General features: G+C 41.2%; 2 protein-coding genes across 2 annotated transcripts in view; both read right to left on the reverse strand.

Moving 5' to 3' along the window:
• The window catches only part of RABGAP1 (RAB GTPase activating protein 1), a 72,412-nt gene that overhangs the window by 23,344 nt on the left and 23,183 nt on the right, over positions 1–25,885 (reverse strand). The window contains exons 11-13 of the mRNA XM_068155793.1: positions 23,230–23,404; positions 21,513–21,606; positions 18,699–18,849 (exon numbers count right to left, since the gene is read on the reverse strand). Coding sequence (XP_068011894.1) covers positions 18,699–18,849; positions 21,513–21,606; positions 23,230–23,404 — 420 coding nt within the window. The remainder of the gene's footprint in view (positions 1–18,698; positions 18,850–21,512; positions 21,607–23,229; positions 23,405–25,885) is intronic.
• On the reverse strand, positions 9,110–11,950 carry GPR21 (G protein-coupled receptor 21). The gene is made up of 2 exons (XM_068155600.1): positions 11,883–11,950; positions 9,110–11,437 (listed from the first exon to the last, which is right to left on the reverse strand). Exon 2 carries the CDS (start codon positions 11,063–11,065, stop codon positions 10,019–10,021), a length of 1,047 nt encoding a protein of 348 aa, XP_068011701.1. The 5' UTR covers positions 11,066–11,437; positions 11,883–11,950; the 3' UTR covers positions 9,110–10,018.

Below are 25,885 nucleotides of genomic sequence, written 5' to 3' on the forward strand. Positions count from 1 at the left end.
AAGGTTTTCCTGCTCTTGGCAATTACATACAAGCCTGACTATTTAGAGCAATCAAGATAAGAGGAAAAAACCCCACCCACTGCCAGAGGAACACACCTTCATCAGCACAGTTACACAAAAGCCATCCAAGACATGAAAACATGTGATGTATCATTTATTTCTTAAATGTATTTACGATCCATTCAGACCTTTCAAATAAAGTGTACAAGTGCATTTCAGAATAAAAAACTACACTCTTCACACAGCTCTGTAGAACACTACATTTCATCATGAAACTTGAAGCAAAAACTTCCTATTAAACCACCCATGCATCCTTTGGCTACAATAATATCACTGATCAACAAGTACTGCTATTCAATTCTTGAGCTTCCCTTTAAAGAGAAGGAGCATCCTAAAATATGCTACCCCTTCCAGAGACCTCTCTTTAAAGAGAGAATAGTAAATAAATTAGCTAGGCTTTTAGGCAAAACAGTAAGGCTACTTAGTACTGTTGATGCATGATCCATATATTTGGGGAACAGGCAATTCTAGGCTATGTGAAATGCGTCAACAGCCCTTGAAATTTTAGTAGTATCAAGATAAAAACAATCCAGAACAAATGGCAGACAAAAATGTAACCTGTGGGAACAATCACTGAAAAATGTGCAGTTTCTCTTAGGATGGGAAGTGCTGATAAGAAGAGTCAGAAAAGTGTTTATAAAATTCTCTAAGAACCACACTAACATTCTTAAAATGACATACTGTACAAAGCCCTAAACGCTGTGTGACTGTGCAGGTACTGCTCTGTTAAAACTGCCCATTTAAAAACACATACACACACACACGTATATATAAAATACAGATATGTGTTCATAAACACACAGTTTAACAGGGCATAGCTGTACAGTCACACAGTACACATATATATACACATATGTACATCTACAGTAAGAAGGAAACAAGCCGAGAGATGTATGACACAACTGGGGTACAGACCATCTCAAAGGGAATAATACAACATTTCTTTTGGAGTTTTAAGAGCTCATAGCAAAATTACCCCTTGGAAATCATTATGCAAAGATTCAGAATCAGATATTTACATGCTTCTGACTTCTCTAGTTCCATTTAATATTTAAAAATATGCAACCATTATTTTAAATCAGTAACATTTGTCATTTTTTGGCTCAACTGTAGTTTTTCTTCTTATTGGTCTTAGTTGAAAAAATCAGCTGCAGAAATGCCTATTAAAACGATGGGGCAGAAGGACCCTTCTCCCCTGGATTTTAACAACAGTTCTGAGTTGGCACAAAATAGGTAATTCTGGAGCCACAACAGTAACATCCTCAGCTGCCCTGCATATCAAAACACCAATCTTCACCATCTCTCCCTTCCCTTTTAAAGTACAAACCAGAGCAAACCCAGGCAGATAGGAAGAACAGGGAGAGCTCAGACTGACACCCTGAGACTCCCCACTGTGTCAGCATTAAATGCAGCATTAGAGAGTCTTAAGGGTCAGATTGACTCTAATTCACCTGTTTGCTTTTCTAATCTGCTTTGGTGTTTTTTTTTTTTCCATAGATCTTCAAAGCAGAGGTTTCACATTCACACCTCTTTCTCATCTTTTAACAATTTCCAGCATTAAAAGGTGCACAAAGTTCTTGCAAACACACACATACACATTCTTACCTGTGATTTTATCTATTCTTGGCCTTTTCACTGACACTCAGAAAAAAACTACCAGTTGTAACACAACTCGTGTAAGGAGCCAGACTGTCTCCCAAACATAGCTCCTTGTAATGACCCTCTGACAAGCGTCCAATCTCCACAGAACACACTGAAATAATCTCAGCAGTGGCTTCTGCTGTCCCAGTTACTGTGAAGGAGCACGGAGACAGGTGGGACACAAGGAAAAGTGAGCATCCTTTAAAGATCGCTCCACTGTTTCCATCAGCAAAGCAACCTAAAAGCACATGCACGCACAGCCTCCCATGCTTGCAGTTTAATTGTAAACAGCATGTGGGAAAAAAAAAAACAATTATAAAAGGTACTAGTACAATTTTGAAATCCCTGAAGAAAAGACATACCCACGAGCATTAAGAACAGTAAAAAAGCTCATCATTAGCAACTGCAAACTCGTTTCCATCCCGTTGCATTCATTAGTGGAATACAAAATTGAATCTAGTGTTTACATGCTAGAATTACAATAGAAACTAGATTTCAAAGGTTACATATGGAGAGAATTTATCAGCATAGGAACTTGCAAAATACTGTGCTGTACAGCATTTCTAAAGACATTTGTCTGTGAAGACATTATTTGCAATTGCAATTCCTTTCAGACAGCTCAAAAACGTGGCTGGAGGTAATGCTGCTTCCTGTTATCTGAAAGGATTAACCGCACCATTATTTTTAGTAGGTTTTAATGACAACAATTTAACCTCAAGAAATACCTAATCCCTCGAAAACTGAGGTCATCAGAAACATACAGGTACCTTACAGCCCTCAAGGTCTTATTTCTTTGTACACTAAACATCAACTCCTTCGACAGCATCTACAGAAAATGTTTTTAAAAAAGGCTTTTATGAAATACTTTCAATACTTGATAATGCTAATATTTAAAAATACTTCACAGTGTGGTACTAATGTAACTTCATAAAACAAGCAACTTGAGTTAGCTAAAGCTCAAAGCCTTACATTATATTAAAATAGTCCAAAGATTTCACACACACACACACAAAATCACTAGCACTATAAATATACCTAAGCCACTTTAGTGCAAAGTCTGGTTTTGCTTCCCCTGACAAATCCCTCTATATTCCTGCCAGCATATTAAAATGTCATCCTTTACGAATCTAATTATTGATTTTCAAGGATTCATTTACAGTTGAAATCCCAGAAGCTCTTTTTTCAACTTACCATAAAAGTAATGCCTTGGTTTATTAAGCATTTGATTGCTTGTGTCACATGATCCCTGTAACATTTAGGAATGACTCACATATGCGCAGCAAGATTCGAGATCATCTTTACAAGGAGTTACTTGAATTTATTTAACTTTTTAATTAAAGAATGACCATCAGAGAGAAGCCAAAGCTTTGAATTATAAAATTGCTATCCTCATCTTAGAAATTCATAAAAAGAAAGAAGTCAGAACAAAAAGTTCCGACTCCCTTTCCTCTCCCTAACCACCCGAGAGTACCCTCAGGCTGTATCTCAGGCGCTGTCTCATGCCAAGGCACTGCCCAGGTGAGGACTCCTCCGCACAAGCACCGATTGCTGACTTCAAAATATGTTTGTCTGTCTAAACCCAGACTCTAAATATAACCTAAAGCAATGTGCACCCACTCAGCACTTCTCAAAACTTCTTAGCAAATAAAACTACTGGTTATCAACCTGCATACAGGACACAGTCCCAGAGCGACTTGGCCTCCTGGTCTCTCCCCCGAGCAGAGCTGCATCTTTGATCAGCTCCATGACAACACTCCCCCTTCAACATCTTCAGGACAAAACAAAGATGACTTTAACAATCCCTGTTTCTCAATTTAAATAACCACAAATCCACTATCTAGAGAATCAGTTTTGACTGGACAGATTGCTGAAGTACACCAGAGGTTATAAACAAAAAACCCAGATCAGGATCTAGGAACGTAACAACATTTTAATTAACTGCCAAAGCTCAGGAGATAAAAATATGATATGGCTGAAATCCACAAACACTTCCATTTGCAACCACCACTAAATGCATGTAGAGCAGACAGACTGGCTTACTTTAAACTCTGAAGTGGGAATAAAAGGGAAAGGTGACAGAAGTTAATAGAGTGGAGAACCCTCAGCAAACCTGCCTGCACAAGCAAAACATTTCACCTGTCTAGAAAATGTGTCACAGAAAAAAAACCCTGAAATGCTGACTAGACAATTTCAAATCAGATTATATCCCTATTGCTGGAATGCCTCAGATGGACAACTGTGACACAGACTGGTACCAACCTCCTTTACCTGAACTGAAATGGAAAGGCTGGATTGCCATGCCAGAGCAGAAGGGAATCTGCTTGCTGTGGGAGCAGGAGCCCCAAGGCTCAGAGAGAAGCTGCCTTCAGAGTGCAGGAAAGCAAATGCAAAAAGTTAAACTCCATCTTCAGAAAAAATGTATAGTAAAGAATATGACCAAATTAAATACTCCATTGTTTTGACAGAACTGTAATTCACATCCTACCACCAGCAGGTTTCCTTTGCTTCTTTCCACTGGCCACAACTTCCAGTTTCTCTCTCTAAACACAACTCCACCTGGTTTTACACATACAAAATTTTAATTCTGAAGAGCTAACCTCCTTTGTAAACATTGTACATATGGAATTTTATTATTAAGTTTTCTGCCTCTGCTCATCTGCAGAAAATCTCTGCAGTGGTACCTCTGCAAAACACAGGCCATAAGGGAAATAATTGAGCAGCTTTAAAACAACAGCCTCCAGAAGTCAGGAGAGCACTTCTTCCCCATACTAAAGGAGGGGCTGTTGGATGGAGACAGACTGTAAAACCTGATGGCCCAGCAGCCTGACCTGCAGCAGCTTATCCCAAGGTCTAACCTGACCTCAGCCTAATGTATTTCAAGCCCACAAAATTATGAAGTCTGAGGGGGTCCCAAAGTGGTTTACAGATCGAATATATTGATCTGAGACCACAGCCACACATAAACAACAGTACTCACAGTATAAAGAGTATGAAAGATAAAAACGTGCCCCATGCTAACCATGTTCTCTAGAGCTCTAAACTTCAGCAACAGGAAAGAAAAGATCAGAAAACAGACAGGCAGGGAGGATGACACAGCATGGAGGAAGCACAGTTTCACCAGGAGAGCAAAAGGATTCAATTTGGGTATTTCTCTGTTGTTATACTGCAGCCCTCTGCTCCTGGAAGGCTCAAGAGGCACACCCCAGCATTTGCCAAGTATCCATTCCTTTAAGTTGCATAAGGGAACAGAGATACTCTTCCCCTACTTAAAATAAGTGCAAAAACCAGAGGCCTTAAACCTCTGGGTTCCCAGCAGAGCATCAGCTACAAATGTGCTGTGCCAGCTTCAGATAGTATTGATACTGAAGTAAAATCCAATTTTATCTTGAATGACCCCACAGAAAGGATGTGTTATGGAATCTGCAAAGTCACAGAAGGGAAGAAAAAGGTTTCTCAACTAAGTAACAAAATAAGGGCCCGGTCAGGCAGGTCAGCACCGGTTTTAGCAGGTGCCTCAAGTACCCCAAACCAAAAATGCATTAAAAAAAAATCCCTCCAAATCTTCCACCTTGTCTTATCAAAATTACCTATGACAGATGAAGCAAGTCATTAAAACAAATGAGCCTTTTATTTGTAATGTCCAAGGGCAGACTCCTATGCACAGATAGTAGTTCCTAGGAAGTAAGTTTTTCAAAGCACCAACCTGACTTAGTTCTGTCAACTTCAAACCCTGATGTGGAGTAAGACCAGACTGAAGTGTTTCAGCCTTCCTGACTCATGAAGGTTCAGTACACCTGTTAGCAGCACAGCATTTGGCAATGACACAATAATATTGAAAAATCTGCTTATTAAATTTGCATATTGAATGTTCCCACCTCACATCATGTAGAGGCCTTTGAAGTGTCTTTTTTAGAACAGACAAACTGCTGAGATTTAGGACTTGTTACAGGTCAAACCTACGTAAAGAGCAGAAAAGGAGCAATGCCACAGAGCTACAGCATGATACTGAAATTTCTGAATTCTCACTGGAGTCTGCTGGAAGAAGAGTCTTTGTGCAACTTTGTGCTACTCTTGCAAGTCTCTCTGCCTCGGCACTTTGTTCCACTTTCTTTTTGTCAAAGATTTGTGACAAACATTCCAGATTGCCCCTTGGCACTCTGACACTGAGCCATGTCAGAATTCCAACTAGAAAAAACAAATTTCTGAGTGATAAGAAGCTTAAAAACAAGTACAAAACTCCTAACAGCTAATAAAGACTGTAGAAATTAGTAACATTTAATGTAAAAAAAACCAACCCAACCTAACAGTAGATAACAGTAAAACTCTTGCTTCACACAAAAGATACCTGTTAAGCTAAAAAAAATACTATCACCTTGATTGGAAATTATAAAAAACCTAGTATTTCACAGATATTGCTCCCAATCCATTTGGAAAATTACAACAAAACCACAACCTACACTTCTGGTAAACTTTTAAAAATAAAAATCACAAGTTCTAGATGAAGCAAATTATCACCTCCTGAGAAGCTGTGTGTGTAGGAATACTTCCCATGGCACTAAAAATTGCCACTGAGCTGCATCCTGCAACTTAATTTGAAAGTGAGGCAGATAACACTAATAAAAAAACCCTCTACAGTCTGAGATGGAACTTCAAAATGAGTTCATTAAATCGTATCACAACACAATTTTTATGAAGATGTAATTTGATTTGTGTTCTCCTCAGTGTGGCAGTTATCTGTGAAATGCTCTTGATACCAATCTGTAAAGCACGAGGCGCACACACACAGATACAAATATAGCCAAGAAAGGATTAGTTTCATATGTACAATGATGAAAGTGATCCAACTGGAAAGTTTGCTGCCTAACAATTCCTAGCACAGACTGTGATGAAAAGGACTGCTGTGCCTCATGTTAACTCCGTGACAAAGGATGTTAAATGGACTGCTGAGCAAACAAGGTTATATATTTCCAAATTACTTCTTCCACAGTTGGCACAGTGAAAAAGATTCACCCCCCATGCAATCTCACTGAAGGCAACAAACTCAAATGTTATGAATATTTAAAACATCTAAGTGCATACAAATCAGATCAAGTTAACTTAGAGAAAAAAGTAGTTTAAATTAAAAAACAAACAAAAAAACAACAATAAATTAACACAGACAAAAATAGAAATATTTGACACTAAAACTAAACTACTGAGGCAACATTTAGAGTGTCTATACAAACACTAGATGAAACTTGAAAGCATCAGTTGGCTGCAACTCCTCTCTGTCCTCATCTCTTGGAGACTTCCAGAAGCTGATTTTCCCCTCTCACAGAAATCATCTGAGCTGATGAAGACTTTGAGATCAGTGAGGCAACTGAACAAAAGCTGGGCTGTTCGGAATGTTATAACTGAACCTTAGCTGCAAAGCAACAACAGCTGCGAGCATGCATCTGCATCTGTAACAACCACTACACTTAAGGACAATTCTAAGGCTTATAGCTGAAGTAGCAACTGCTTCATCTTGAGTTAAATCTCTTATGCCATGACTTAGACCCCCAACCAGTTTCTAAAATTTTCCATATTCTCAAAAGCTAGCATACAATGCTCCTATTTAAACCCTCTATTTGGACCAAGAAAAAAGCAATAATCTTTGCTCTCCAGCTTCCACTTAAAACTTGAAACTGCCATTTTTAGAGTTTCAGGCCCCAGCAGGTTCTCTTCTTCTATTAAATTTAATCAAATGCTGTTTCAATGATAAATTGCATCACTTCAAAGACTTGGAAATGTTAGATGAGGTGAACAGTCTGAGAAAAGCTACTGGGAGTTTACCTGAGAGGCTGTTCCAAAAATACTGTGCGCACACACACACACAGATATTAGTGACTAAAGCCCTAAAATTGTTCCCCAAAGCCCATCTTAGCCATAATACCTACAAAACACTTGAGAACAATTAGCCAGCTGATGTGCTGTGAGCTTATTATACCATTTATAAATGACTCACTACACCCTTGCACTCCCCCCACGTCTGTCTGTCTCTAACCAAAATTCAGACTGCAAGAGCTCTGCAGAACCAATCACCTCTATTGTGCCTGTGCAAGGATCCCAGCATAAGCCCTGGCTCTAGACACTGTCTTATTATAGAAGACAACAAGAAATGTCATTGTGAAGGCACCAGGGTTTAGACAATCTATGTTCTTAGCATTTCAGATGAACTGAGGAGGAAGTTTATCTTGAGAGGTTCAAACTACAGATGAAATATGTTGAAAGCAAACCAAGACATAATGTAAATGGCTCTCAAACCAAACCCAGGCAGCAGTGTATGTGGCTCTGCCCCATCCTCCCCAGGCACAGGTAACACATGCATATTCCTACCAGGAACTCATGTCTACCAACAATGAGTGCTGCTGACAAGTATAAACTATGCCAGAGTGCTTCCTTCATCCTGCTGCTCTTTCTTTTCTTCCCCACTGGCAGCCTCACAAAACCGTACTGGAGTAAATATGATGGGCAGCAAGCAGGATGGTCTGCAGCAATCCTTATGTGTGACAGAGGGACACAAACTGTATTCATCCAGGGAACAGCACAGAGACAAAGAGGTTGGGGCTCAGAGCAGACCAGAGAGGAGGGTGTATGTATGGTTACAGAAGAAACAGGGCACAGTACTGAAGAGAGGATGATCTTGATCTATAACAATAGTAGACCTGAAACTGTTTAACAAAAATTGTCTTCCCTTTGGCCAAGAGAATGACCCCAATTCTGAAAAAAAAAAAACAGATTACTTTTCCCTAGTGTTTTATCATTCCCACTAGCAGTGCACACCAAACATAAGGCAGGAGCTCACAGCAATCCCCCACACTGACTGGAAGCACAACAGAGGAAGCAAACTAGGGACGGCCATGGTGTGTAACCTGCTCTCAGACCAGAGGTGTGGTGGGGGATACCCCCATACCAGGGACAGGGTGAGATAAGATGATGCAGACTAATCTGTTATTACAGGAACACTTAGTTCACTTTTGTTTTCCAATATGACATCAGTAAAAAGACAAAGATATTACTTAGGACAAACTAATCAATCTGAGGCCATACTGCCTTCTCAACAGGATTTCAGTACTCAAAAATATTTAATCTAAGCTAGCTTAAAAAGCTGTGGTCAATGAGACTGTTTCTCTGATACTGACTGTGTTGGACCAGTTAGATATGTGTTTGCCAACAGGATTTAGCTCCTGCTATATTCGAACCATCTTTAATCCCATGAAGGCTAAAGAAAAATGTCTCTGATTTAGCTCTGTGCACTTATGAATAACTCAAATACTACAGTTAAATTTACAGCATAGTTCCCTTAGCTGTTTAGAAGACAATTGTTTTCTTTCCTTTCCCCTTAAGTTCTAGTATGTAAAATATCAGAAGAATTTAGATTAAAAAAAAAAAAAAAAAAAAAAGGGACATGTTATTTTTAAAGTTGTTCTTGAGAAAATTTCCACATACAAAACCGTGGCATTTCTCCACTGGTTTGAGAATAATTTTCACATGTTGGCATCATCCCCAAGCGGCTGCCACAACTCTGGTATCATAAAGCGACATGTATTCTCTCTTAGCTTATCAAAACACATTTTATTTAACTGCTAAATTTGGTCTGATCCAAGTTTTTCTTCTTACTTCACAACAAACAGGAAAATGCAGATGCCATACTCCGATCACACACATGCATCAGAGAAATGGGGCAGGGAAGCCAGACCGGTCCTCCTAAGAATACGATTGTTCAGATCACAGGGCAGTGCTCAGGGCTCAGTAAGACTTTAAGATCACACTAAAGTGTTCACATTGCTCACCACCGTTCCAGAAGTCCTGTCTAGGTAGCACTACAAACAAATTGTTTGGCCCCTTTTGTTATGATGCTAGAACTTTGTGTCAATATACTTTGGCATATATTAAAGAAATCCCTGTAATATACCATACACTGTGACATTTCCACTTCAGATATATCATTTACATGTGAAGCACGAATCTCAAAAGAACCCAGTAAAGCTGTAAGAAAGACTACATTTTGCTGAAGCTCTCAGACACCCACTCCATTCAGTCACACCAGCTGGAGAGGTAAGTGTCAAGATACAGCTTTATTCTTAAAAATGAATATGGAGGTGAAACTCCACAGCCTCCTCCACAGCAATCATTATTTAAAGTGAAACCACAATGATATGTGCTCCTGATTCTTCTACGTCAGCAGCATTTCTCAGAAACCTTTTTGCAAATCTGGACATCTTAAAATCATATTTAACTTATTTTGCAACTTAAGGAATTGTCCCTGCATTTCCCAGTCCAGCTGATAGGCGTCTTAGACATGACATCCATTGGAAGATCTTTTGCTCCTAGAGGTAGAGGAGTCCTTAGCTACCCTCTGTCTAGTGCAAGAGGCACAAATAGCCCCCGAGAGACGCTTAAGCCCCTTCTGAAAGACACTGTTGGACAGACTGTAAATGACACAGTTGCAGAAACTGTTGCTAATGGCAAGCCAAGTGGTCAAGAAGGATGCAATGCGGTTACTATAGACATTGGAGCTCTCCAGCAGAAAATAGATTATGTAGGGCAACCAAAGGATGTAGAAGACACTGGTGATGCGGAAGAGAACCATGGCATAGCGCTTGTCCGGGCAGGGCTGTGCCTCTCCAGCCTCCCCATCCTGAGAGCTGAAGCGCACTCGCCTCTCGTTGATCTCCTTGGTGTGTTGCTGGCAGATGCGGAAGATGTTGAAGTAAGTGAAGCAGACAATGAACGCAGCTGGGGCATAAAGCATCACCACAATGAAGAGGGTAAAATAGGGATCAGTGTTCCAGGAATTGGCACACCACTGGAACACATCCCCATGATATCCAGGCTTTCCCCAGCGAAAGGAGGGTAAGAAGACCAGGCAGGAGTACAGCCAAATGATCAATATGCAGATTCGGAGTCTCCATGGGGTAACGAGTGTGTTGTAGGTCAGTGGCTTCGTGATGGCAATGTATCTGTCAATGCTAATGCATGCCAAAGAGGCCATAGAGACGCTCTTCAGCACTGACACCACATAACCAAAGATTTGGCAAATCAAGGACTCACTCAAAACAATAGGGTAGTGCAGCAGAGACAAAGAAGGCACCAGACAGCTCACACCCACCAAGAGGTCAGCATACGCCATAGTCTGGATGAAGTAGCTGGTGGTGTGGTGGTTCAGCAGAGGTGCACAGTGAAAGACAAATATCACAATAATGTTGCCTGAAATAATCAGCACCATGAGGAACACGATAATAACCACTTCCAGGAGGCAAAAATTGATGGTCTCCAAATAGCTAATGGCCAGGAGACAGAAAGGCCGGCCACTCTGGTTGCCAACCAAAGAGGAGTTCATCTTGAGTACTGCAGTGATCTCTTTACTTCATGCTCCTGCCTGCTGCCTGCAGCCACTCCACGCAGCTGCTGTCATTGCGGCTGGTGCTGTGTGTGTAGCAATGTCAAAAGCAGAGCTCCAGTCCCCAGGGCTGCTCCAGATGCTGCTGCTGTGCATTGTCTGCAGCACAATTCCCCTTTAAATCCGGCTCCCCGCCGCCACTGGTGCACCGGGACCCAGCAGCAGTCATGTCAGCAACTTCACACACGCACACGGTAGAGGGCCGATATTAAAGCCCTCCTGGGTGGGCTGCCTCGCCGACAAGGGGATGAGGGGTTGGGGGCAGAGGGAGAAGGAATGTGCACCAAGTCAGAACCAGAGTCCTCCTAACAGCTGACAGAAGAGAAGGGGAAAGTGTTTTACAGAACCGCCTCTCCCCCCCGTGCTCCCTGCCACCTCCATCACCACCCCTCCTTCCCCACGCCCTGCTACAACGAACGCTTCCCAGCCGCCGCCTGCCCCCGCTCCCTGCCAGGCTCCCGCTGCTGCGTTCTTCCCTCGGTCCCTTCCCCGAGTCTTCGGCCCAGGGCAATGGGCTCCGGCCGAAGGGCAAAGCGGGAAGGCTTGCTGGCCGGTCGGAGCAGTCTCCCCGAATTTCCTGCCGCCGGCTATCCAGGCGGAGGGATGCGCGGCGGGGAGGGGGGTCCAGCCCTTCTCTCCTGGCTCCATTTTGCACGACCGCTTTTGTTCGCCGCCTCTCCCTGCCCGCGCCGCTCCGGCCCCAGCTGCCCCCCGCCCGGCCCTGCCCGCCGCCCAGCCCTGCCGCTCCGGGCCCTACCTGCCGCAGGGGAACAAAAGCCCGGGAGCATCCTCGGTCGAGCGCTGGCACGGGCGGCGTGTGCTCCGGCCGCGACGATGCGGAGCAAGGGGGAGGGGACGGCGGGGAGGAAGGGGAGGGAGGCGGGCAGGAGCGCGGAGGAGGGCGCGGCGCCGGCGGAGACCCGGCGGGGAGCAGAGCCGCAGCCCCCCGGCCGCTCCCTCAACCAGCCCCAGCGCCCGGCCGGGGCAGCCGGCGGTAGCCGGGGTGGGGTGTGTAGGGGGATCCCAGCAGCGCCGCCCGCAGCCTCGGAGATGCCTGTTTTCACCCAAAAGGCGCTCCTCAAGCCGCTTCACGAGTGGCTGACGGCGGTAGGTTCCTCACCCGGCACGACCCCGCGGTCTCCGGGAAAGCGTGCGGGTCCCCGCGCTCCGCACTGACAGCGGCGGCGACGACGGGCTCTGTCCTGCACGCCCCGGTCCTGCACGGACACACACTCACGCCCCCGTCCTACAGTCAGACAGACTAACAGACACACCCACGCCCAGGTCTTACAGACAGACCGACCGACCAACACACTCATGTCCCAGTCCCACAACGAGAGACCAATATAACCCATGTTCTGGTCCTACAAACACACACCCACGCCTGGGTCCTACAGACTGACCAAGATACCGTGTTCTGGTCACACAGACACACACCCAATCTGCACCCCTGGCCCTCCTCTCAGCACCTCTGCAAGGTGAATGATGAATGTCGAAGCAAGGATGTGAATTCTAACAGTCCTAATTTACAGCTTTTCCATTCAAGCCCTTTAGGAAAACACTTCTGGAATAAACACTTCTTTACTAGGTGTATTTTTTATTGTTTCAGAGACACTTAAATCCACAGGCCAAGCTGAGAACTATGTCCCACTGTTAACCCAGATGTTGCTCCAGGCAGGTAAGCACCTCCTGCACACACATACATGAAACACCAAGGCTTTGCTACTGCTGGCTGTCCCTGAAACAACCTACACCCAACTAGACAATCTAGAAAACCCAATGACATTCCAGAGGGCAAGAGATTCACACCACAGCATTTCAACTTGTATTCACACTGTAAGCTAATAACCATCATGCCTATTTAACCAGAAAAACCTCTTGGATGCATACAAGGTGAAGATGTCATCACAGGATACCAGTATCTTATCTGTCAAGAGCATTTGACTCACTTGACACGAGCATGGTATGTGGAAGCTCATCTCTGACCCGCATACCAGACTGTTCCACTGCCACCTCTTGGGACAGGCTCATAACTGCGGGAATTGGCCTTTGAACTAATCAAACCAGTAAGAGATTGGAGAGAGGCTCTTCAGCAATTAAAGACCTTTTGTCAAAAATAAAAGCATGATGCCAGCTGGCATCCCTGGAGCATGAAGTCCATAAGCTGAATTCAACTGACACCAACATACCAAGGTTTTGGTTAACCCAAGATAAACATTTGTGGAACACCTAAAGGAAAATGAATTGCAGCCCAAGGGACAGATCTCAAAGCAATCACACTGCAGTGCTCAGGATTTTAGCCGACCTGTAAGTAGGGGAAAAAATACCCCAAAACTTACAATACACTTGTACTGGTCAAAAATCTGTGCTGGACAACAGCATGACTTGGCACATTTTTAGGTAGTCTTGTGCAAAAGCCTGAAAGCAAAAACTTGTTTTGTCCACCCTATCTTTATCCTTTACTATTGTCTTTCATTTTTGTTAGAATTTTATGAGGTTTCTACTCATGGCAACTGAAATACTAGAACTGTAGCTAAGAAACAAACTCTGAATTAAATTTAGGCAACGGTATTGTGGTTATACAAAAAATAAGCTTAGACTGAATTACTGCTGGAGAAATGATCTTCTATCTTTCCAAAGCAGAGAATGATTTACATACCAATTGATTCAAATAGTATTTCTGGATCCTTAGGCATGAATGGACACGTTATAAACACCCTTTAACAAAATAGAGAGATGAACTTTGAGCATCTCTCAGATAGAGAGAAACAAGTTAGTACTGGAAATCCTGAGACTGACCAAAACACCATCTGGTCACTGAAATTTCAAACTAAAAGACACAGCAAATCAAACACTCCTCCACTTTTATTACCAGTACAAGCTTAACTCCTATACAGCTGACAGGTGTTTCTGTAGAAACAATAGAACTGGTTTGATTTTTTCCTTTCACTGACATTCTATTGTTTCTCTGAAGCTGAGAGCAGTAACTCTATTCAAAGTACCCCAATTTAGACCTCAATGAGCAGTATGAGCAATACCTCAAGGTAATTGTGCCAAATATCCCTAATGCCAAAAGCCAGGCCAAAGAGCCTGAAGGGTGTAAATTGCATTGGGAAGGTAACTGGTCTGGAGATCCACCTGCTAGCTATCCTAGCTCTCTGGTCAAGTGCACAACCAGCTTACCATGAAAAAGCACTTCTAAAAGCCATGAGAACCTGTGGTTCAGGCGGCTCTCCTGCTCTATAGGAGTGACACAACAACTTCATCAGATTTCTGAAAGGTATTCAAGAAATCTTTCAAAGCTGCAATGAGAACTCTTGGGAAAACTACTGCTTGTAAAAGATAATTAAACTTTTATCACCACGTGATCAAAACTAATCAAACGAGATCTCGAGGTTCAGGCACACTGACAGCAAGGCTACATCATACTGCTTATACTGATTCACAGGCGTATGCTAGGTTTAATTTCAGCTGATCATACACAATCATGGCCCTTTGCACTCCTGAAAATTAAAAGTATTCTTCTTAATTTAGATGAACATATGGAAATGTGATTGTGATACAAGTGGAAAATAAGTGTTAACCACCCACAGCTAAAGTACTACTACATTTTATGGCACTGTGAATGCAACACATTCAGATAATGGTACTGACATTTTAATCTATTTCTTCATTAAAGCTCAGTATCATTTTCACCAAGACAGATGAATATATTCGACAGAAGTTCTGTGTACTGCAATTATCTGCTTATGAAGGGGAAAAAAAAAAAAGTGGAAACATGAGAAAGTGGGTAGCAAAAGCCCTGCTGTAAGCAAAACTGAACAAATCAATCTCTTACTAGGCCCAGAATTTTTACCAGAAATGGTGACCCCAGTGTCACATTCCAGGACACTCCTCCTGCCACTGGATTTATTTTTATATTTTATTTTATTTGTGCCACAAGATGTCCCTCTCACGTTGTAATTTTCTTAATATAGCATATTTATCTGGTACAACAGTTCATGGGTTTTTTTTTTTTCCTTTTGACATTATTTCCTCCCACACAGACCTATATCCAAGAGCTTTTATTTTCTCCTCAGTACTGTAAATGTCAGGTTCTTAAAATTTGTATACCATTAAGTATTTCTCCATCGAGAGACTGCCACTGGTCTGAGAGATTCAGCAGTTGTTATTAATCCTTTCAAAAACCTTGTCTGAGAAGTAGCTATTGCCTATTTTGCTTTGCATCATGGCATTTTTGTCTCTTTTCTTTTTTCACCTGTGTGGTTCACTTCACAAGTTTTCTACTCAACAATACTTTCCCTCCATGTATGACTGTCAAAAACATGAAGTATTTCTCCTGGAGGTGTCCATTAGTATCTGGAGTGAGTCCCCATGGCTCTTCTTCTACCTTTCAGTAGCTGGAAGCCTGAAAATTAACAGCCATAACCATGATTGCCAAAGTCCTACCAGGAACAGATGCCTCTCAAAGGGATTGTCTAGATCGTTTTACCTAGAGTTTGCTTTCTGTCCCCAGTAGGGACATGACCTTAATTCACTGGACTGGCTTTCATCCACACTCCCCACCACGAGCAGAGCAATCTGGAGTTGCTAAAAGCTTTATTATTGCACGCAGATGGTGTGCAAATTCTCTGAAGCAATTTGTAGAAGCACCACAATGGTGAAACTCAGAAACTACCACAACAACAAAAGCACAGAGTACAAAACCCAGACAGAAACTATCAAAGAAATAAGGAACAAATAATTAATAAATACTATCATGATGACTACAACACAATGAGCACACCTTAAGGCAGTTTCAATTCCATTTTTCATGTCAGATTTCAGAAGAGACACAGACACACCCTTCACTGGGAGAACACAACAGAATGCATTTTCTTTTCAATCATTCAGTTGCTACACATCAAGGGTAAACAAAAACCTATCCTTGCAGCAGTTAATTTGCAGAAGAAAGCAAGGGAAAAAAAAAATTCCCTAAGCACCAAGGGCCAGAGCAGCACAGGAGAGCAAACAGCAGAAGAGATACCGGGGTGCCTGCATCCAACACCCTGCGCAGAATGGCGGGGGGAGTGAAAAAAAAAATCCCTGAAAGAGGCCAGAAGCTTTTGAAGCAGCTGTCAACACAGATCCTTATTAATTTGGGACTGTGCTGCTGCACTGGGTCATGAAAAGCCTGACAGAAATCAAATGCAGCTACAGGAATAGAGGTCAACATTCAGAGAGAAGGGGCACTGGATTATGACTACTCAAGCAGGCTCACTGCATCTCCTAGTTGCACTGAAGAGCAAAGGTTTTACAGCAACTCCTCGTGCCACAGCAGTTATTCTCAGATAAGCCATTGTCAATGCATGGTAATGCAAACAATTGCATGCTTGCCAGATAAGAATGTGTATTAGTGACATGCAAACCATGGTGAAGCATTACAAGGATAGTAAAAGCAATACATTACACAGGACCCTTGCCTTCACATAATTAATAAATTCTATTATTTATCCCAGACACATTTACTCCTGGGCATTGCTGCACACTGGCTGTAACTGAGTTGCTATTTTCAGAGCAATAAGAATCTGTCCCATCAGAACTTCAAAATTATCAAATAATCTATGAAAGACACAAAACCAAAAAAGTTAAGGTCAAGGTGCAGTGCAGTGTATTTCTACTGTTAGCACATACTATATAATGGGTTTGCAAATGTTATCTTCCTGGGTCCCGAGTTCATGTTGTCATCAGCCTCCCACACCATCTTTGCATGTTTTGCCTGTTCTCAGCTCTAGCACTTCCACACAGCCACTGAGAATCCTCTTTGAAACCATACTCTTCTTCCACTGCCTGCAGGTTGAAGCAATTACAGTTCCACTGTGAACCAACTGGACCCTTCTGCACCCAAACCCCAACCTTTATCCATTCTACAGAAACAGCCACAGCTCATTTTCATATTTAAATCACCATAAGGCAAACAGACACAGCAGGGAGCTAATGTGGCACTATCAGATTAAAGGAGACTCCATCTTCATTTGCTTGAGCTGGTTATTGCAGCATGCTGGTAGTACACTACAGACCTCATATGACTACAGCTGAGCCTGAAAATGCTCATTCAGTCCTTACTTTCAGTGGTTAATTTCTTAATTAGTTTCCATGCTGAATAACCGCTGCAGGTATAGCTGGTACTTTCGCTGCAGCCAGCGCTGAGTTAGCCCATTTTCCCTTTCACTTTACTCCAGAGATCCTTCAACACGTTGGATCCAGGTTATTTCCTTTGTCTCTGCCAAATGTAAATGAGTGGAAAGGTTTCACAGTTTTAAAAATGTAACGTCACACCACTGCTTTCTAGCTCACAAAGATAGTAGCAGTTCGTGTCACCAACTGTGCCACAGAGAGATCAGCTTCTCCATGCTGATACCAAAACAGAGAAACAAGTGACACTGTCAACCACTCACTAGGCAATTAAAATAACACAACAGGCTAACTGTGATGCACGCCTTGCCAGAGCACTCAACCTCCACAATATTTGGATGATTTATTCACCACTAAATGCAAGTTATAGCTCTACAATACATCTACCCGTATTAAGGAATTCAGATCAAGTTGCTTCTACATTCACCAAGTATGTGAGAGCACTTCTGGCAGAATTTTTTTAGCTCATCTAACATGATTCATTCAAATCACGTAGGATCCTTCTTGCATGATTCCAGCAGAACCCAAGCTTAATTTCAAGAACCCCTCTTGGCCTCAGAATAAGGCCTTCAACTGCTCCCTGCGAATCCATGCCATCTCATCCTAGATATACAAAGGCTGATTCAGATGATTTGCCTTTTAAACTGGTGAATAATTAATTTGATATATTTGTACTAAAGTTGCACCATTAATAATTTCTCATACAGTCCTGCCAGACTTGCATGTTTGATGGAAGTAGTAAAACACAACATATGTATGCAGATAATGGTCAAATCCAAATTAACACTTTGCTTTTCTGGAAAGGGAAGTGACATTTCTTTTTGTGACCCATTTGTTACTCTAGAATTGTGAGAAACACCAAATACTGTCTGTGCATACAATTCTTTTCTTTTCCTACATAACTGATGTCAGCATTCAAGATGAGAAGTTAAAAACTGCTGTCTAGTGCAAAAATAGCCAAACTGTTCTGTTTTTTCTGTCAGAAAAGGCTGCAATTTCAACTAGAAATGGATTTTTAGCATAAACGTTAAGACAATAGAGCAAAATGCAGCTTTCATTCAGAAAAGACAAACAAGCAAAGGAAATGAGCTCCCTGAATTTCTGTCAATTATGAAAGCAATTAATAGAATACTAATTTTTTACTAACTCAGAACTCATCTGAGTGAAACTGAAGTAGGACTATTAAAAAGAAAGCACTCTAAGTTGAGACAATACCACAACTAGCACTGCATGTTAGGGTTGTTTTTGTTGGAGGGAGGACTGAGTTATCCTCACTAGCTGATACACTATACCCAGACACACTCACGAACCTTTAATAAAGAAGGCACACACTTGGGACATCTCTGTATTTCCATTCCTTAGAATATGTGGTGTAGAAAAGATGAAAAAAGAATTCTACCTTTGTGATGAGAATTCGGTACTTCTCCACCAGGTGATCGTTGTTATGACACCCTGCCAGCAACTGCCACACTTCTCCTCTCAGGGCCTCAGGGACACCACTTCTCACCAACGCTGATAATGTCTTTGGCCTCACGCTCAAATTGAGGTGCCTGGGTGTAAGTGAAGGCACTGTTACTATCATCCAAATGCAAATAAATGAGAGTATGAGCAACAACTAATGTGTAACATCAGACATGCCAATTTCAAGACTGTATGTTGCCAGAGGAACTGAAATCTAAATTATTTTAAAAAACCAACAACAAAACACAACAGACTTGGAGATGGACTTTCCAAACTACTATGTCCATTCTCATTAAATTTAAATATAATACAAATATATAAAACACTCAATGAACCAAAACACTCCAGCAAAACCTACAACTGGAGGACAGATACCACACCGTGTAAGATTCAGAGCTCAAACTACACTGAAACAAGACCTGATTTGCAGAAGCAGGTACTGCAGGCAGGTAACCTTCTGGGTGAGGTAGGGTGAGAAGACAGGCAAATAAAGCTATAAAAACATCTCACGTGGTTATCTGTGTGCTTTAGCAGCTTCTACTGCACAAGCTAGTCCCATCTAAACAGTTTCTTCAAGTGAGATCAGTGACAACTCATAAATTACAGCACTGCCAGTTGTAAAAACCAAGCCTACACATAATTTATGCAGTTGCAGAAAGCTAAGCTGAACAGTCCATTCATGGCTCAAACATAAAACCCCCAAAGACAGAGGCTTCTCGGTAAAATGATTAAGAAGACTGAGAGACAAGACCAGACAAACCCCATAACTTGTATCGATTGCATTATGTTCAACAACAAACTGGTATTTATTAGTGTTTGTTAACAGTCTAGCAGACACGGATGATAATGCTACACAGACTGGGACTTCTTGTTGCCTTTCCCCAGTCTACAGTGCTCCAAACCAGCAAACTGGAGACTAGAAACGTGGACAGTTAAATGAGTATCAGTTACACAGAACCTAGCACCATAATGTCCTCCTTCACTCCGCTTTCTCTGAACATTCATATTGCTAGACTTCTCGATCATGTTTATAGACCGTGTAAAGGCCTATAAAACTCCGTGGCCACACACCAGATTCTTCTAAACTCTTTTGAAATGAGAGAACTTGTGTGACTCAGCAGTTACAAAATATGAGCCAGATATTACTTAGAAATTACAAAATACCAATGCATATTTCATTCCTATACAAATCTAATTACAGGATTCCAAAAAGCTAGCATGGAACTACCTGAACTCCGATTTTTATGATTTTCAATCCTCTTATTTAAAAGCTCAAGGATCATTACTTCCAAATACTTGCTTTTAGTTAAGAAGGAAAGCCCTTTAACACATATTAAAGTTGTTGCCAGCATTAGCACAGAAGCACTTCATATCCTCTTAGAGCTGCCAAAACATTTTCAATGGGAGTCAGGTGGCTTAATTATCTTTGAGCCCTTGGAAGAATTACAAAAATAATTCAAGTTGAAAGAAACTTTCTCACAGCAGTAGATGCATAGAGCTCATCTGTTAAAGATGTTTCTACAAGTCTAGGAGAGGGAGGGAAAAGGGCTCGTAGATCATTTTACCACAGCCTTTCCCTTTTCACAAAGGTGTCCGTTTCTGATGTCTGCTTTCCTACCAAATTAGCACAACGCATTAGTGCAAAACCAAACTGGAAGTAGAAGTATTTTTTCAAGTAAGTACTAAGTTACTGCAGAAAATAAAATATAATGCTACAGTTTTACAATCTTAAAGAGAATCATATCAGTATTTTTCCTCATCTAAAGTGCATGATTTATCCTAATCTCTGTTCTCTTGCTCCTTTGATCTAATATTCTGTACAGATCTTCGGTTTGCTGTACACCCACAGCTCCTCAGTAACACCAGGAAGCAGAAGGCAACAACTACAACCAGAGTCAAAATGTAGCATATTTGAGCTCAATCTGATGTTGTGACTGCCATCTCCTTTTGTGAAAGAAGGGAAAAAAAATAACCAAAAAAACCCCAAAACCACCACCAAAAAACCCACCCACAACAACCCAACACTGAATTTGGCAATAACCAGCATCACTTTCCTAGAACTGCTCAGGCTACTTCAAGATGAATAAAAGATCCTTTCTGAAAAGAGGACAGGTGTTGCATTAACAACTTGATTGTCAAGAAACACTCTTCTTGTAAATTGGCATTTTCTAGGGAGAAAACAGAAGAGCTCATGTACTTCCTTCTTGGCACGCTCTGGAGCCATCTTCTTTAGATAAAGGAGGGAAAGCATCTTTGCTATCCAAGTACAAATCTCCCATATTCTTAAGCTACAGTTACTAAGATCTGACAGCTGCAGGAAAAACTGGCTGTGAACTACACCAGAATTACAAAAGGGAATGGAAGTGATCTGTGAAAAAGAAAGATAAAGGCAGAGAGCTGAATTTTCTTTATTCCACTTAGCTTAGCATTTTAACAAAATCCCAGTGATACTTATAGGTAAGTAAAATACTCAGCTTAAGAGAGAACCAGCTAAAGACAGGAGTGTAAGTGAATTTCTATACAGTATTTCAGCCTGCACTCAAAAATGAAAATACTTTAAAAAAACCTCTCTGAAGAAATCAGAAAACATGCAGCCAGAAAATAAGGGGTGTTGTAGGCATGACAGAGAACTGAATCCATACTAATCTCATCTCAGCTGGGTTCTGGAAATAACAAAAACATGAAGCAGAAGGAGTGAACAGAATGAGAATATTCAGAATTGTGATGTTCAGAATGTGATTTTGCCACTTACCATTTGGACAGCAGCTCCCCCCACGTCTCAAGAATTTTTTCTGCACACTCTTTGGAAACGTCTCCAGAACCACTTAAGAGTGGTTCATCGTTGTCTGCCAACAGAACAGAGGAGATGCTATGAGATAACAGCCATTACAGATTTAAATGTTTCTCTCTTAACTGCATTGGAGTGTGGCAAGAAGAACTCCTCCTCGTTTGTGGATGGTGGTGCTTGTCCACGCAACACAGAAAAGGCAGAAGTAGACTTGCTTTTGGAGGCACACAGGGATGTGACAAGAGGCAGAAGGCCAGCAGCAACATGTGAAATTCAGGTTAAAAATCAGAAAAAAATAAATAAATTACCAAGACAAGGCCTTGAACAATCTATCTGACTGGAGTCACACTGCAGGGGAGGCAGGACTACAGATCTCCAGACATGTCTCCCCACAGAAACAATTCCATTATTACCCCAAACCTTTGGAAGACTACGAAAGTTCACAAAGAGCACAACTTTCTCTATGTGAAAAGCTGCAACACTATAAAAGCAAAAAAGACAATAAAAAAACCAGAGTGGTTCTGCTAAGCAGCTGCAGACTTGTCAGTTGTTGCAGATCCATGACAGTCCACAAGGTTTTTACTTCACCCATTTAGTATTTTACTTTGAAAGCTAGTGTTTTGGGTAACTTCCTTGGGTTCCATTAAACAGCTTTTTGAGTGAAACAATAAAAAAATGCAGTGGATGGGGAGGATTCACAGAATCACAGTAACTCTTTTTAAAACCAATACCCACGTACTCCCAGATACTTTCACTCAGAGGAGGTATCGTATACAATCGGTGAAATGTAGTTTTTAAGTAGCGAAGCCTGGTTTTGCAGACATTTGTTTTCATTAAACCTATGCTTTCTCAGCTGTCATCTGAACTTGGCAGCAGCTCTTGCAATGCTACAAGTTGCATAAGTACACTAATATATATATAGTCTAGAAAAGAATAGGGCTGTGGTTTAGCGTGGTGGTTAGAGATTGCTAATGAGTAACACTTTGCAAATGAGTTCATTTTCTACCCAACCTTCCCCTCCTCCCTGCCGCACCCCCAGAAAGGGAAATTAAAGCACAGAAGTGAAACAAATTCCTCAAGGCCACATGGAGGGCCAGCAGAAATTCAAGTCACCTACATTTCAGCTCAGAGTTGTAAGGCCAGATGTTTATATATTCAGAACTAGACCATATTTTGGTTTAAGAGAATTTTTAAAAAGCAGGAAAAAAAGATCCTGGAAATGCCTTAAGTTTCAAGCAGTGCAGGTCCTGGTGTAGTTTTATGTATTACAGATGTCTATATTCTCCTCTTCACTACAGAGGCTGCTACTTGCTTATATTTTCAAATAATACCAGCTTCTCATTTTCATTCAAATCTGTTCACAGCTGCTCAGGGAGGGGCAGAAGCTACATAATAATCTCAAATTTTTAGCAGCCTCTTTTCACATTGTTCCAAATATATCACACTGGAGGCTTCAGAGGCCTGGGCTGAGAAAAGCATAGTTGAAGAAGTGTCAGACAAGGGAGAGGCTGATCCAGGAATGTGGGGGTACTGGTTATTGAACACTCACAGCATTAAAGCAAGAAAACAAAACAACAGTAGGCCAGATTCTGACTGGAAAGGATTTGACATGTTTCATAACCCTGTTATTTACCAAGCGCCCTTCCTTTCACAGCACAGAAAGATACAACCCACTGCTTACCTTCTTCCTCATCATCCTCTGGAGGAGAAGGAATCATCGAGCCCTGTGACCCAGACTGGGGCAGACGAAGAGAGGGGCTTGCTGTAGTTTTTCTTCTCTCCCTTTCTGACTCGCTTTCTAGGCACACAACTTCATACAATGTGTCTGAGTTATTCTTTCTGTCTTTTTGCTTTATCTAGGAAACAAAAGGTTTAATTTAACTAAGATACACAAATACCCCAATCAATTCTCCTCTTGGAGTAGAAGAGCTGAGGAACAATTTTAATCACATTCAACAGTGAGGAAAGTTTAAACCTTGGAGCCCAATGAATGCATCATGCAGGGCTGCAAGTGCTTCTATCCGGAACACCCTAGAACAAGCTGTGTGCATACTGCACTCAAAAGGCATGAATATATATTTGTTACAGGTAAAGCAGAAGCCACTTGGGTCTGCCAAGCAGATAGCTCATATTTCAGCAATAAATGGACTGTACATAAATGCCCAGATATGAAAAGGTTCCTTAACATGAAGCAACTCTGCCTTTATTTTAAAGAGTAGAGGAAAATTAAAAGTAAAATCCTTAGACTTATGTCTAGTTTCTCTCTTTAACTTTCTGGAGATGCTGATGGTGGCAGAAGGACACTTTTAATAAAAATTGTTTATTCTCCCCACTATGGCAAATGTCTTTAGTGATGCTTCCAAGTAATAGCTGTGGATACACTGCTGCAGAACATAAATTGTTGAGTCCCAGAGTCTATTAAATGCCTCTGTCTTCTCCTTAATTTTCAGTGCTTTGATAGCTTCCTTTCCTTTAAAGGAAGATTCTTCTTTGTGAAGTGGTTCTAAAAATTTTAATACAGTCTATGGATTTAGAACTCTTTTTTTCTTTTTATAAATAGATAAAAATAGAGTAGAAAAGGAAAGGTGAAGAAAAGAGGGAAATAGGATTTACAATTATACTCTACGTTAAGCTCCCAGTGCTCAGTTTTATCCTTTGGAATATTAAAAATGAAGAGAAACACACCAAAACTAAAAAAAAAAAAAAAAATGACTAAATCACTAAATGTAATCTGAGCAAATAAAGTCCCTCTGCTTTCACCATTTCCGAATACAGAAACACTGCCAGAGGAAGATAAGCCAATTCGATGCAGCTGGATTTTTAATAGGCTAATCATGCCTCCATAGAAACAGGTTTCCCTTCCAGACTTATCAGGCAGGACAGTCTACATTTGTTGCTTCCACTATGAGTTTTGATAATCTTCCATGAGTAAACACTGGAAGTTGGATAACCTGACAGCACTGGTGGAAAAAAGGGAACTAGCTAAGATAAGCCACAATGGCTGTGAATTTGGTAAGACAAAAGATACAGAATTAGCTAAGTAAGATAAGTTTCCTTTAAACTGCCAAACAGAACAGGCATTTGTTGGAGGTTGTAGAGTATTTATAGCCCAACAGCCTTAACTGTTTCACATCTCAAAAAATACCCTTCACCAAAAGAATGAATTTTTCCACCTTAATTTTTAAAGGAAAATTTTCCAGAAGGTTTCTAAGATGTTTATTTATATTTTACTTCAAAAATAGGACAAACACAGAAAAGAATCTCATCTTTGTTATTACCATTAATTCCTACCACTGTAAGATAAGCACAAAAAGAACTAAGAGAAACCTTTCATTTCATTCAAAACCTCTTCAAACAAGTATGCTTATCAAGAAATCAAGACTCCAACCATGCTTTTTTGGGCTGTACATAATATTATTAAAGCTTGAGACAGCACGTTGCTATTTGCTTGTATAGATTTCTATTTCATTAAATATTTCAGAACAATAATTCCTAAAGGAGGAGAATGGCAGATACTTGAAGTACAGCATCTTAGTGGTGAGGCACTGCAACAGGTTGACCAGAGTGGATGAAGTATTCAAAGGTAGGCTGGATGTGGCCTTGAGCAACCTGGTCTAGGAAGAGGTGTCCCTGCCCATGGCGGGGGTTGTAATTATATGATGATTAAAGGCCCTTCCAACCCAAACTATTCATTGATCTCTTCAGTGACTTGAACCTTCAACTTTGCAGCCTTCTGAGAATAAATTATTGCCTTCTGTTGCTATTAGGAACATCCTGGACAGAAATTATCCTTTCCTTTTTAGTAGATAAAGTATGTTGGAAAAAACAGTAACAGTTTTTAACAAGTTCTAGGGATTTTCTTTTATGGTTGCCTGGACTTTTGTCCCCAGGGCAAACGTGGGGACTGTGTGAAATCTCTGCTTCCAACAAGTACAAAAGCAGAGTTTTACAAATAGTGCATTTTTTCCCCCTAATTCCAGGTGAATGTTTTCTCATTAAAAAGGTTGGATTTGTATGATAAAATCAATTCAGTGACATGCCAGATAGCATGTCACCAGGATTATAATAAAGCCTTTTTTCTCTTAGCCCTTGATTTTACAGCCTTATCCCTTATGCGGGCAACAATCAGCATAGGCTCATTTGCAGATAAATCCTCTGTTTCATTTATTCCTGTGGTTTGGCTGGAAAATCCATAAGCTTCTATGAAACTTTGCAGCCTCATCAAAGCTATCAAAATTTGCTTGGAAATGAGGACATCCAGCTTTCCATGGGAAATTTAGATAGCCAGCAACAATTAGCGTAATGAAGGACAGCTTTTCAAAAACTGAAGAGCATTT

Source organism: Melanerpes formicivorus, unplaced genomic scaffold (genome assembly GCF_026170545.1).
Source record: "Melanerpes formicivorus ecotype bairdi unplaced genomic scaffold, bMelFor1.0.p_v2 SCAF_33, whole genome shotgun sequence".
NCBI lineage: Eukaryota > Metazoa > Chordata > Aves > Piciformes > Picidae > Melanerpes > Melanerpes formicivorus.